This window comes from Epinephelus moara, chromosome 20, assembly GCF_006386435.1.
Source record: "Epinephelus moara isolate mb chromosome 20, YSFRI_EMoa_1.0, whole genome shotgun sequence".
In the NCBI taxonomy this organism is placed as follows: Eukaryota; Metazoa; Chordata; class Actinopteri; order Perciformes; family Serranidae; genus Epinephelus; species Epinephelus moara.
In genome coordinates, this window is record NC_065525.1 from 8,247,525 (window position 1) to 8,262,491 (window position 14,967).

At 39.5% G+C, this 14,967-nt stretch overlaps 1 protein-coding gene across 2 annotated transcripts; it reads right to left on the bottom strand.

Annotated features, from left to right (window-relative positions):
* Nucleotides 1-1,079: 1,079 nt before the first annotated feature.
* meak7 (MTOR associated protein, eak-7 homolog) lies at nt 1,080-13,010 on the bottom strand. 2 transcript variants are annotated; one of them, XM_050074306.1, is made up of 10 exons: nt 12,926-12,963; nt 12,347-12,446; nt 11,064-11,248; nt 10,396-10,659; nt 9,730-9,874; nt 9,446-9,657; nt 7,050-7,236; nt 5,803-5,921; nt 4,037-4,216; nt 1,080-3,610 (listed from the first exon to the last, which is right to left on the bottom strand). In XM_050074306.1, exons 3-10 carry the CDS (start codon nt 11,232-11,234, stop codon nt 3,482-3,484), a joined length of 1,407 nt encoding a protein of 468 aa, XP_049930263.1. In that variant the 5' UTR covers nt 11,235-11,248; nt 12,347-12,446; nt 12,926-12,963; the 3' UTR covers nt 1,080-3,481. The 2 variants fall into 2 exon arrangements, with proteins under 2 accessions (XP_049930263.1, XP_049930264.1); XM_050074307.1 differs by lacking the exon at nt 12,347-12,446 and having other exon boundaries at nt 12,926-13,010.
* Between the last annotated feature and the right edge of the window lie 1,957 nt (nt 13,011-14,967).

Below are 14,967 nucleotides of genomic sequence, written 5' to 3' on the forward strand. Positions count from 1 at the left end.
CCACAAAATCCCATTCATTGTCTATGCAGCAGTTCCAGAATTAATACCCTATGACATCACAAGTTTGAGACTTACTTCTCTGGTTTCTGCCTCTGAGAGAGTAGCTCATGTTCACAAATATTAATTGAACTTTCCTCAGCTGAAGAAATAATATACTGTAATCTTTAATTTAGGTGGTGTTCCCCTTTAAGTGCAGTGCTGACATGTGGTTGCTGGACAGTAGCTCTTAACAGACATAACATCAAGGTAACAACAAACATAATCAGATCTTTTAGGGGCTACTGGGTAAAAAATGTCCTTAGACGAAATAACTGTAGATGAGGGTAGCATTAGCAGAGAAAGCAATGTATTCCCAGTTTGCTCAATACTTGCTTCTGGTTTATAAATCAACTCAATTCTATAGGATCGAAAGACAAAATGGTCGGGAATCACCGATTTAAAATATGAAAACAAACAGTTGGGGGTCTCTGACATGAAAAAAGGTTGAGAAGGTTTTTAAAAAGATTAAATCAAGTCCTCAGAACAGCAAATACTATAGAATTAGGAGAGCCAACCCAGTTTAAGACACAGTTAAGCAAATGTGACCATTAAACGTAATGGAAAATACAATTGTCAGAACTATAGAAATAGGAGCATGAATAGCAGCATGTGCAAATTAGGATGAGGAAAATAAATGCAGATCATTGAGAGACAGGGAAAAAATATATGAATATAAACACTATGTAATGCACGACATCTGTGCTTTAGCCTCCCATTGTTTTACTGCTTACAGGATATTTCTGCTATCTTATTATTAGCCTATCAGAACAAGATAGTCATAGGCATAGATATAATAGGCCTCTAAAGTGCCATAAACTGTATGAAAAGAGCTATACAAATAAAGTTTGATTGATTGACTGCTATATTAAGGGATAGAGGGTGACCATCTCTACCATATATGCAGTTGTTGTAAACAGCATTTTATCCAGCCTTGGCTGAATAAGTTTAATGAAGAGCAGATACTGTAACGAGGTAATTCCGAATTCAAATGTATTCACATTTCTGGGGATAAATAATAAAATAATTTTCTTACACAAATATAAAGACAAGTATAAGCCTTCTTTATTGAGCTATGTCCACCATGCCACTGTGTGAATTTGCTGTAAGAGTATATAAAAGATTTGCATGTGTAACTTGCCTCTGTAATTTGCATGATAGGAGAAGAGAAGAGGAGGAGGTGGATGAATAGAGTTGCCTTTCAGTCTCTGGGCAGGTGCATGTATTAGTACAATTTGAGATGTCAAAGTGGAGACCTGGTCATTTATGTTGATGCCAACATTTAACAACATTTTTTACAACATGATGAAATGAAGACACACTGACTAAGCAAAATGTCCCAGTTCACTCAACTGAGAATCACAAGTGAAAGTAGGTGCAACCTCCAGGCCCCCTCTTACTTTAGTATGAGCAGCACTGCAATGTATGTACTACACACACACACACACACACACACACACACACACACACAGAAATATCTCCATCAACTTTAAACAGTATATTCTACAATGACTGAAATTATTATAAGAGGCAATAAATCTGTTGCCATTGCTGTTATACAGTGTTTTCAGTTGGGCAGCACCTAGTTAGACTTGCTGCTAAAAGCAACTGGCAGAACTGTTCAATAAACAGTGACATACAGAATCATCTCTGCACTGGACCATGAGATTCTGTTACATTCAAGCCCTAATAAACTGCCCTGCATCTTCAGTATAGTTTATTACCTGTTGACTTTGATGCAGTTTCTCAGTCTCAGTTGTAAAATCATGAACAACTTAATGCAGTAAGACAAGTTCTGTGAGCTAGAATGAAGGTTACGATATTGTAACCCTAGCTCTATTAGCGCAGGCAGAGTCCTCTACCTAGGGGTATTGTCAATATGCTGCTAACTAAAGAGGCTGTCGGATGATGATGGATAGCCTTGGTGTGTCTCCTTATACACTGTGGGGTCCACACATATCCATGTCGGCAGGTCCTGATTGGCCGACAAATGCGTGCTTGTGATGGGAGGAGTATTACCCAAGGAGTCCAGTAGAGGTCAAAGCCTATGCTTATAGCACAAAGGTTACAATATCGTAACCTTTGTTCTGTCTCTTTTATTAATTTCATTTATTCATTATTGTTTCATTAAGCTTATCCAGTCAGTTTGAGGAGGGATCAATTATTAAGAACCCCTGGTATCTGAATAAACAGGTTGGTCACTGGTCACATGTTCTCATACATGTAATGGCTCAGAGGGTGGACCATCTCGATAGAGACTAACAGGCCCGTGTCAGTTTTTGTCTCCTAAACCTGAAGGGTTTTTTAAAATAGTAAATAAAAACGATCCTTTAAAACCAAATCTTCAGTATAATTCACTGTATTATTTCACTGTTATACATAATCAGTAACAATGTAACTTAATGTTACGTTGGGCTTTCTTTCCTCAACCTAATACTTCAGTCAGTCGTTTCAGTAAAAATCATGTGGATGCACTGCGTTTGGTTGAGCTAGGCTTCTGCTGAGGAAGAAACTGCTCCTACTGCCTTTTCTCTGATAGATTTTTCTGATGTATTACTTGAATACTCACTGAAAAAAGTTTGCCTCTATCAAATACCAGTGTAGTGTGGTGGAAATAAGCGTTAACAAACCAATGACACATTGGTCCCTTTCACACTGATAATGAAAGCTTGCTTGATGCCCACACACTCTTAGCTTTCTGTTGTGTGTGAAGGGGTTAGATTAGACTTCACAGACCACTTATAAGCTGCCTTTAAACCTAATTAGGCCTTTTTAGCCTGGTTTATGTTGTGATGACATCTTCCATAGCCAACACCATGTTTGACAGCTGACTGGTGTAGACATGAGAATGACTTCTGTGCTTTGTGTAATTAAAGGGTAACTTCTGTATTTTTCAATCTCAACTCCGTTTTCCTATGTTTTGTGTCTAAGTGACTGTGGGAACAACAATTTTTGAAACTGATCCAGTATTGAGCCACAGCGTAGCAGCTGGCAGCCGCAAAACAGGCTGCACTATAACCACTTTGGGCATTTTTGCATTGTCAATTTACGCCCAGTAAAAGTGCTTGTTTTTGCCACTGACAGGCTCAGAGTATTATTCTAAGTGCCCACAGTTGCCCATTAACTTTTCACCGTAGCCTGTTTTCCCACTCTTGGTCAATATTGGACCAATTTCAAAAATTGTTGTCTCCATTAGTTACTGAGACTGAACGTGGGAAAATAGGATCCAAGTTGAAAAATACCAAAGCTACCCTTGGAAGAAGTTGCATTTTGTTGTAAAACGGTCCAAACTGAATAAAAGGCAGAGAATAGAAATCTGTTATCACTCTATTGTATCCTGGAAAGTGTCTTTAAGTCCGCTCTGTCAGATGACAAAATCATGCTTTGTGATACCAGGTGGACCACAAGTCTTTATAAGTTAAGACTGTTTTGGTCTAGTTGCCCCTCATTGCTCCTGGTCTTCCTCTGGCTCCCTGAAGCCCTGACTGTGCAGAGTCTTCCCCGTCATCTCCATTATGGCCTGGACCTCTGGATCCATATGCAGGACACTCCTCTTGCCCTGCCCTTCCTCGCCCTGAAAACATACAGAAATACCAAATTTAAGTCTTCATATTCTAAAGGAAACAGCTGTATCGTGTCAAAAAGCCATAATGTAAATGAAGTTCTCTATTTGTGGTACAATTAATTACATGCCTGATGTTGCATGTTCTCCTTTGCCTAAATTCTAAAAAAAAAAAAAAAAAAAAGAGTGCAGAGTTTTGTTGTGATTTTACTGAATATGAATTTCAGTGTGTGACAAATTGTTGACCTGAAATAAAAAAAAACTGGTCTGTTCACCCTGTCTGTACTGAAAAAGGCATTAAAGCACTTTGTTGCTGTCATACCCAGTCTCTCCCCTTGTTTGCTGTCTGCCTCTATTGTGTCTACTATCAAATAAAGGCAAAAAAAAAAAGTCCAAGAAAGAAAAAATATTAAAAAGAGCAAGTATTCAGACTCTGACCTCCTCTGGTTCTGGAGGTTTTCCAACCGCCCACACTTCCATTGAGTCCAGGGTGAAGTCCTCTTCTCCAGAGAGCTGAGGGCTGCCGTAGGTGGTGCACTTCGGCCGTGCACGGCTATGACCTCGGCCAAATTCACTGTCCAGCCACAGTCCGAAGTAGCCGTGCTGACCGCCCATACCCTGATGAAGATCGCAAAACATAAACACCACGAGACAAAAAGGCTGAAGACAAGTATTCATTAAATTAAATCTTAAATATCATTGAAGTCTTGGTTTTATCCTAAAGTGGAAATACTGTTTATGGAATTCAACTATTAATATTTTGTGAAATCAAACATAAAATTGACATATTATGTTGTGTTAAACATTCACTCTCCTTTTAGCCCTGTTTTGGTCCACATCAACTTCTGAGAAAAGCTAGTCTCTAACTGTGTCTGTCTGCTGTTTGGTGCTGGGCAGGTAGTGTACAGTGGGTTTATCAGAGCTTTATCTCTGAAAACAGCTGCCTGCTGCTGCAAACAACACAGATGAGAGTGGAGTTACAGTCAGCCCTTGGCGGATAATCCTGTGCAAGTTTGTCACTACAATTGACCACTGTAACATGAGACATAGTTACTAGATTAGTGAAACTTTAAAGGGATATTTCGCTGAGTTTCAACCAGCCTTGTATCAAAACAATGTGGGTGTTAGAGCGTGAGAACTGTGGTAAACTTTCATCCATGCTGCCTATTTCTTGCCTAAAATGTTTTAGAAACATATTTTAATGCTTTGTTTAGTTGAAATAGCGAGAATTTGTGAACTTAAGTGAGCGCCATACTGTCTACTGCACAGTGAAAACAGAGGCAGAAAAAACTGAAATGATAAGTAAAACTAAGCAGCGCTGATTAAATATAAACCAAGATTCTGTTGCTGCATTGCCTATTTCTGATTTTTCAGAAACATGTTTTGGCTTACTGTTTAACTGTAACACAAGATAGTTTTTTGACAAGTTTGCATTAGGGGCCGTACACATGCCGCGTTTTTTGCCCCCTCAAATTCATTGTTTTCAATGTAGACGCACGGCAGTTGCGCTCAAATGCCAGAGCAACATCGTCGCACCGGCTGCGCTCTGAAATAAACCGAGCTCAACTTTTGGAACGCAGCAGCGTGCACTGCATGTCATGTGACATGGAACAACCAGTCAAAGCCGACAGATATCTTTCCCTTCTTCTGTAAATATCAGTCTGTGATAACTACAGAAAAGTTGATCATTTAAGTGCAGGGCTACTAAGAGCCTTCATCTGTCCCACGGACGATATGTCCACAGTCTTATAAACAGCACCTGGAGGAGGATCAGCTCTGCACTCAAGATTTCAGGTAAACAGGTTTTGATACGGTGCTTGTTAAGGTTGCCTAGCAACCTCAGAAAAGACCTGCTGCTGCACTCTTGACAGCTGGCTCAAAAAAGGCACAAAAGTAGCACCCAGCGCCCGACCTCGCATTTCCAGGCGGTTAAAGATGCGGCATGTGTACGGCATCTTACATTACCCACCAGCAGCAGCGTTAATTAGTCTGGTGCGGCGTCTGGTAGTTGTAGCTTTTCTACTTCTTGAGCAAAAGCAAATGCCACAGCCCCTTTTCCTCTGTTTTCTCTGGTCATGTAGCACCAAATTCAAAATTATTTGCGTCTTTCTAATGCACAGACAGTCTACTTTTATTAAAGACCTGATTAATTTCATCTTAATTATGGCCAGGAGTTCCTCACTGTTAAACTTGTGCAGTCTCACCAGTCCGTTGGGCATGGTCTGCTGACTGTGGTTGAGGTACATGAAGTGTTGGTTGTATCCTGTTGCTGTATAAACTCTCAGTCTGGGGAACACAGTGAACAGGAAGCATCTGGAGTCACCTGCACACAGACATATATACAAATTATGAAGATCTGAGAGAAAAAGTCAAGTGACAGCCCACACTATTCAAACAAGTAGTATTACTTCCTCAATGTGTCCTTTTAGCGGAGCGGAGAAACTGGTGCTAATGGTGGGGATCACATTACAGGACAGTTAAAAAAAGAAAAACCCCTCTGCCCCCTTTTTGGGACTTTTGCAACATATAACTTGAGATGACACATGATTTTATTTAATGTGTCATCTCCGTTTAGCCCAACGCACTTATTTCCTATCTATTCATTAGCATGATATGCATATCAGAAACACAGCATTGTAGGCTAGACAATGACATACATGCTACAAAGACATCTATCATCAGTAGCTCAGCTTTACATTTTTTGTTTGTTTGTTTTTACACAAATACTTTCAAATACCGTATGCCACAGATGTCAGGGAAGTATGAAGGTATGACAAACTAGATACCACACAAACCCTCTAAAGTGATGTTGAAAATCTGGAAATTCCATCAACTTAATACAACTTTTTCATTGCAGCAATTTGATATGTCAAACACAGGTGTAATTTAAACATTAATAATGGCCTTACAGTTCCAGTCCACCAATAATGTGCACACTGGCATACTGATGCACCTACACAAAAAATGCCTGCTGTGAAAAAGTTTTATAGGGAAAATACAACATTTTTTTGTAGTAAGTTCACAACCTTTCGTAATCCTAAGGCTAATGTTGGTGCCACACCATATTAGCATTTGTATAATCCTTAAAATACATTTAAATTAATCTTTAGCTTTGAATGACTTTCAAGTAAACATAATACTGAACAATATTTAGTTAAATACACTGATTAAAAGTCTGAGGGTGCACCTTTAACAGCTAATATACTATGCAAGCTCTGACTCTAATTTAAGGTACAGTTATATTAAATACCTAACACAGTATTTCAAATGCTACAAATTGTTGGTTCATTTGCTAACATGAAAGAGCAAGTCATGTAGGCTAATGTTACTGAGTTTGCTGTAAAATTGATGAAGGCAGCTGATAAGCTAGAGATGGTATTCACTAAATATTAAATAACACATTACATCTACATCATACAACATCAAAGTGCTGTGGGATCTTTTCTCTCACCCTGGAACTGAGGTTTGACCTCCCAGGCATGGGAGGCGAAGCCCCCAAAAACATGCCCCTTTGTGTCTTTGATGAGCAGCAGGGTGGGTCCGCAATTTGTCAGGCCGGTCACCATCCTGGTGAAGCTCTCTCCATGCAGCTGTGTGGAAAACACAAGTCTCCAGGGGGCATTGTAGTTGTCTGGCAACTGGAGAGATTAACACAGAGATGTGCAATGACAGTGTGTGGAAATATCACTCTGTAACAGCGGCATGTGAATGTATGAACAATTACACTTTTATGTGATCATCTATGCTGCCTATATGTTATTGTTTAAAGTGATTACAGAACGACTTCACCCACAAAATGATCATTTGCATATCAATTACTCACCATATGCTACCTTGACTTTGTTAATAAAACTGCTTCCACAATGCACTAAGAATCCAAAAACGGAGAAAATTCTTGATGAACTGAAGTAAAGAGGTGCCACATTTAACAACAGCAAAACTATACCAAAAGATCTGTTTGCATCTTTTACATCTGTTTTTGGATTCTTCATATATCATGGAGGCATGCAGAAAAAACGTTTTCTTCCTAATGTCAACATAACACACTGTTAGTTACTGAAATACAAATGGTCATTTTTGAAGTATTCCTTTAACCAACAGCAAACCAAAAATGATGTATTATGCGTACAAATCAGCATTTCTGTTTATTCTTGTGTCCGTCTTTTGCCTTTCATTGTGAGGCTGTTCATGATGTCTGACATAGAAAGGTGCCATATAAATAAACACTACTTTAAACAGTACAAGCAGCCCACAGGACCTTTGTTTGAGTTTTAAAAATGTACCAATTCTAAATTTAACTACAGGAAATGAGAAAACCACAAGGGCTGATTTGTTTGCCAGGAAGTTGCAACGTCATATTTACAGTAAATTCTGAGAAGAGGTCAAAACCATGAATAACAGTAAAACTTGTTTACCATCTTATAACACTGGCGTGAGTTGCACAGATGAAATAGTTAAATTCTTGGGAGGAATATTAACGATATGGCCTGATGATGTGCAAAGCAAAAGGTTTACTGTTTATGATGTCACTGTGGGAATAACAGTGACGTCTGATGAATTGTCTGCAGCTGTAATAAAACTAGATGACAATGAGGTAGGTGGAACTGATCACATTACTGCCACACAATATGATGGAAAAACCTGTTCCTCATGTTCCCACATGATTTATTGGGTTTCTAGTTAATGCCACTCTACCTTAGTCTTTGCTCTCAGTACTGTTGGTTCCCGTTATAGAAATAAAACTGGTCAAATTTATAGTAGTTATAATTACATGACGACAGCCCTGCTTGTGTTTAGTCTAAGGTGTTTGAGAGAACTGGCTTGTCTTTTCAAAGGAATCAAGCGGTGGCTGATGGTTTAAGTATAGTGTTAACCATGGAGCAAAAACAGAGCTTATATACAATACACATTTTCCAAGTTTTACAAATGTAGGTAAGGTTTTGTGAGGTAAAAGAAAGTGTACTCTTACGTCTGAATGTTTGTGTACAACAAAGTTAATTCATTTTATACTTTTATAGTCAACTCTAAAACATAATCATTATAAACAGATTTATACTACTCTTAGACAGGATTTTACAGTTCTGGAAAGTTATTACAGGATACAGTTATTACAGTTATTACAAGCATAAGGAGGTTGTCTTTTTTTTTTATTTTTGTTCAATACAAGGCTCAAGGCAGTTTGAGTGAAGCCTCACAATATCAAACTTCCTTTACTGCAACATTATGGTATAAGCTACCAGTTTCACATGATTACAGCTGGTGAATAGTGGCTCCTGTCACTGGGACATAAGTGGGATACAGGTTTTATGTGGTGCACAGCAGCGACATACATGCCTTGGCATATGTGAAAATGTTGTCCCATGATGGTGGAAAGTGGTTCATGCCTCTGGAACACATGTGACCGTTATCATGTGCTTTATGCCAGTTGAACAAAAGCAAAGCACTCTACTTTCAAAGTGGCATACCATCAGCATATGCTGATAAAAATCGGGATATGTCAAGTCGGCACAACAGCTGCGGCATAATAATAATCAACAGTGACATGCCACTGAGAATCGACTTATGCCACTAAAGCAACAGTGGCCCACTTGCTGATATTTGTCTCTTCTTTCTCTTTCAGTCTTTCTTTCTGTCTTTTGTTATTTATTCTTTCATTTTTCCATCCCCAATAATGCAGAAACACAGAGACATTGCTCCTGATGGTGGCAAATGTATAAACTCTCTTAAAAAATCAGCTGCACTATGGTTTTGGAACTTTCACCAAAAAAATGCTCACACTGAGGAAGGAGTGAAAATCAGCTTGGTCATAGTCTACCAATACAATGCTGTATACGTTTGTATACTGACCTGTGGCGCCAGAAACATGAGGACAGGAAGGTCCAGCAGACACCTCAGCTCTTTCCAGGGTGTCTCCCTGCAGGGGGGCAGCAGGGTGGGGGCCAGCCGGCTGCTCAAGGACACATTTAGGCCCTCAGCTACCAGCATCTCCAGGTATAATGACACCTGGGAGACCCTGAAGATCCAGTCCTCCAGACAGGAAACATCACAAGCTCCCTGATCTGAGAATTGAAACAGGAAGAGGAGATCAGTCCCATTTTCTTACTGTTAATATGTTCAAATCATTTGTTTACCTGATGGTTTGAGTTCAGAACACATCTGCTCTGCCAGGAGTTTGACACCCAGGGAGCCATCACCCATTTTCTCTGGCTTCCAGGCCTGCAGGCGCCCTCTGTGGTCCAGAATCTGAACTACAGCAGAAATCAGGTCTTGGAGGAACTACGGAGAAAGGTTAAAAAAGGTCAGAGCAGAGTGTCAGTAAGGAGGGATGGAGGGGCAGAGTGAAGGGAGGGTTGTGACCAGTAGTGGGAGGAGCAAACAAAAACGGTACTCCAGTAAAAGTATTGTTACTTGATAATTACTATACCTCAAGTAGAAGTAAAAGTAATAATAAAAAATAACTACTTGAGTTATAGTAAAAAAAAAACTATCATGTAAAAAAAATATCTGAGTAACGACAAACTTACATGCAATTTATTCAATCTATGTCTCACATTCAAACAGGTCCTCCACAAGTAATGAATGTGAACTGCATGTTAATTGATCCAGAACCAGACAAATTACAAAGTACAACAAAAAAAATTGTGTCACTAGCACAGCGGAGCGGAGAGCCACCTCCGAAACACTCTGTGGCACATCTGTTGAAATCACAAGCATGTGACAAAAGAAAAAGTAGAGAAGAAGAGACATACCACAGAAGCTGACACATTATTTTCTATATAATTTCACCCTCTCCTTACCTCTGCTACCTGCTCACATGTGACAACCGCTGCTGCCCCTGCTCCATGCTGAGACATGGCCAAGACGAGAGGAGCCCGTTCTTCTGCAGTGCCCCGCAGGGTGTCTGCTAGGAATATGACCAACTGCTCTCGACCTACTCCAGAAGCAGCGGGGGTGCTGGTCTTCCCAGAAGCTGCGGGTGCTGCCACTCCAGGGTCAATACTACACATGCACTGGTAGATCCTCCTCACCATGGAGTCTGGCGCCAGGCTGCCCATCGAAGACTGGGACAGACGAAAGGAGGAGTCGATTATACACTGACAGATAAACTGATAAAATACAATGGATTGAAATGACATTTGCTCAGTGGAACAAGAGCATAACATATAGTCAGAGTTAAAGAAACAAAGCATGTTTCTGAGAGCGTATTCCTTCTGTAGGTATATAAAATATGTAAAACTACACTAAGATAGAAAGAACAATAACTGGAAATTAAATGCAAAGGGAATTAAGGTCAAATATATTTATCTCTGAGTAAACATTCAGTGCAAAGATAATGAAGCAGTAGAAAGAAAAACAAGCACATAATCTTTTTTAAATCACCAATAACATTTGTTCCTGCAAAACAGGTGGAATGACTCCTACATTTGCTAATTATTCAGTTTATTTACTGCATTAACAATCACACCTGCAGCATCTCGAGCGTTAGTGTCTTCCCTGCTGGTGTTTTCCCTGGGGCCCCTGAAGGGCCACCAGCACCGCCCTGAAGCCTGTCGAAGACCCCCTCAATCACAGGCCGCTCCTCTGGGCGGAAGCGGGTCAGCCGCTTCTGCACCACCACACTCTCTGTGTTACCCATGGTGCTCTACACTCCTACACAAAGTATGGAAGAACAAACATGCTGATGTCATTATGTTAACATGCAGTGGGGTACACTTAAAGGAAACATCAAAAACAGAATGCATACTGTGATCTCAGTATAATCAATGCATATCATGTTTGCACATATCTAAAACCACAGAGCTGGCTACTTAAAATGGAAATGACATTGTCAGGACTTATAGTGATGATATTATAAGTCAGTTTTGGAGTTAGACACTCAATAAACAACTGACTTTGTAGGCTCATAGAAGTTTGACATCAGTGTCACATCTGTCACATCAGTTCCAACTGAATTCAGCGATTTGTTGTTGTCAGTCGTTCATAAAATGGTGCCATATACTAGCAAATTCATTGTTGCTGCTGTATTCCTTATTGAGTTCATAAATTATTCAATGCTTCCCCATCCTTTTTGGCATGTGGCCACATTAAAATGAAGCGATATCTACTTCTGACCCCTCATCATAAGTTGTTAGTGTTCTTAGTGTTCACTCACACCTAGATTGTTATACTGAGAGGAGAGGTTGTCGACAAGCAGCGTATGAGTTACACTGGTTTGTAACTTGAAACTGCTTTATTCAGGCTTTTTACCAGTTTAAATCATAGAGTCAGTTTGTTTTGAAGAGGAAGAGACCTCTGCAGATAATCCGACTACCGCTGAAAACCTCCTCAACTTCTGTATCTTGAATTAAGGGAGTACAAGGTGAGCAAAGATAAGCAGGTGGTGGACGAGTTCCCCACACCGACATGCCAAACAGTGTCGGAGATACACTCATTTATAAAGTGCATCTACTTAATTCAGTGTTTTTACCAGTTTTAATCAGCTGATGTGTTTGTTTTGGAGAGAAAACTCTGCAGATAATTCAGATTCTGTAAAAACCTCCTGAACAATGAACACCAAAGGAATCCTAAGGAATCCATTTCAAGAAAAGCTATTCTCTGCTGCCTTGCCACATGTAATTGTAGTCAATTATACTTTCTGTATTTGGTCTGTATTCTCAGTTCAAAGATCATGAACATGATCACATGACATTGCAATCTGAAATTTACTGTTGGATGCCACCAAAACCCCTTTAATGTTACAAACTTTACCTTTCATCCTTTATATTTTTTCATAATCTGTGTGACAAACCCTCAGATGTGTCTTGTGCCCCTCTGGAGGGTCCCAACCCTCAGATTGGGAACCAGTGATCTACGGAGCAGATTCAGCATGTTTCACAGTCTGTATGCTTTAGCTTAACTGTGTAATGTTATGGTTAATGATTTATCGCCATTAACTCTTTCCTAGGGTTGACCCATAACCAAAATACTGTACTAAAATTCAGCCAACCTTATGCCACTGCACTTAAAATTACTTCCATAGTCTTTAAAGTCCAAAAGATACAGCAATAGTATCAAATATAGCGTTAATGTGTTAAATATTTTTAGTGTTGTTTGTCACAACGTTTAGTTAAAGACGGCTGGTCCATAAATGTCTCGGTGGTTAAATTCGAGAACTTCTCATCTTGACCCTGGATGATAGGCTAACGTTAGCTAGCAAAGCACAGCATTACTACTTTATCCTTACACAAAAGACTGTACATGAAGCGCTTTGAGTGTAATGAAAATATAACGTGCATGATGTTCTCAAAGCCAACCAACTTCAAAATTATCGCTAAATGTGTCGCTAACCTTTTAAAGAACAGCAGGTAAGCTTTCCATCTTGCACACAGTTACAGAAATTGTAAACTTCCTGGTTCATTTATTGTAGCCAATCAAATGAGGGGAACGTTCGTCTGCTTCATTGTGATTGGTTCATGGTGTCGGGAGGCGGGGAGGATTGGACGATGCTTAGAAGGGGTGTGTTCATTAACGCAACGGTTTGTAAAATTGAAATTGACATATAAAATCAATGGCGTTTTTATCTTTCTGTCAAACGCCTCTGCTGCAATATTAAACCTCAAAGTGCAGTTAAGACAGCAATCCACCAGAAAGCCAGTGGCTACATGACCATAGAAACGAAATGTATGTGTAGAAACTTATTAAAATTTGAGATCATATAAACTGCCACTTTACTATCATTGTGTTACCAACATATTACGAAAATATTACCTCGAAATATTTAAAATAACATTTAGAAAACTATTTGTTTAGCAATAAAAAGGGAGGGGGGGGTTAAAAAATATTATTATTGTTGCGATTTAGTTTTAATTAGTGGTTACTCCCGCACTTACTCGCCATCTTTAGCCATCAGTAAAGGCCTATTTTCCAGAAAATAAACAGTAAATCCAAACAAATTGTCAGTTTTGGTCTAATGACATCACTGATTCTTCATTTCCCTTATTTTATCTCTCATCCCAAAACTTATTTTACATGCAAATACACAAATTTACTGCGCTAAAAACCCTCATGTAAGCTTGTGCAAAACCCTTGTCAACAGGAACATGAGGAGGAACTGTAATCTCACAGTCCTATCCCACCTTTCACCAGCAGAGTCTGCACAGGAGTAACAGAAGAGAGACAGGGCTCGTTGCAGAGACAGCAGGCGGTTGAAAAGCGCCTTTTAAGGGCATAAGATTTACCATGCGAGTGCGCTGAGCTGGGTGTGATGCATTGTAATGAAGTCTTGTAGGACAGTGGATGCACCCACGTCGGCACAGCTGAATGTGAAGGTGACGTGCAGCCATCTGCCCACGCCGAGTAAACAGACTGGTGTAAACAGGATACCAGTGATGTGGGCAGCATGATGGAGCACAGAGCTGGAAAATCATTTCTGAACCAAAGTCGTCTGGAGTGCAGAAAATAAGTTTCAAAGTTCATAACTGGGGCATAACTCTGAATGAATGAAGCTGACCTTATCTCTGTAGCACTCCCTTCTTAAAGTTACATCCTGATGAGACAGGTGTATTAGTTAGGCTATATAATTGCTGATTGCAGTGTTATAAAGTGCTGCTCTTTTCCTTCTGTCTGTATGACAGCCATGTTGACACTTATCTGTAGAACATACTGTAGCTTGGCTGTAGGATACTTGTTCTTTCAGAGTCTCCAACACTCCTGCTCTACAAGCTGAGACATCTGAGGATCGCAGCAGAATTGAAGCGTTAATTCCTTTTTTAATGAGTTCAGGTCATCATGTAAACATACAGGATATAGATAGATAATAAAAGCCTTTGTGCTGACGCTATTCAGTGTAACTAAATTATGTAAGAGTGCAGAGTTCAACATAATGGACAAAACTCAGTTAAGTTATTCTATTTTTTTTATTTATTTATTTACCCTCTTTTTCTTCTATGGAGTTTTAATCATCTTTTGGCTTGTTTGCTTTTTTAATATTTTATTGTCTTGTCTCTGTGCCATTCCAATTTTGCCATGTGAAGCACTCTGGTCTGCATGTTTGTATGAAAGGTGCTATATAAATAAAGTTGACTTGAGTTGTATTTCTGGTAAATTCTAACAGGGGCTAGTCCCATTGTATACAAAGAGCACGAAGTTCAAAAATATTTTTAGATTTTGAAATTTTAATTAAAAAAAGACACTTAAAACCCTTTTTTTTGTTTTATTACAACCCATGGAAACAGAATGTGAGTCCAACACAGCTGGAGATGTAATGACAACTCGCTAAAAAATATCCAAATTCAGTGCTACGAGCGCTGCTGGAAACACAATGACAGCTCTCTAAAAAAACACCCACATTTGGTGGCACAAACACCACTGGAAATGCAGCAATGGCTCGT

Excerpts from the sequence above, each read along its gene's own strand:
- meak7 (XM_050074307.1), bottom strand. The coding sequence starts at position 11,234 with ATGGGTAACACAGAGAGTGTGGTGGTGCAGAAGCGGCTGACCCGCTTC. Across the intron at positions 10,660-11,063 it reads TAACGCTCGAGATGCTGCAG|TCTTCGATGGGCAGCCTGGC; the intron begins GTGTGATTGTTA and ends CGTCTGTCCCAG. Across the intron at positions 4,217-5,802 it reads AGACCATGCCCAACGGACTG|GGTATGGGCGGTCAGCACGG; the intron begins GTGAGACTGCAC and ends GATCTTCATCAG.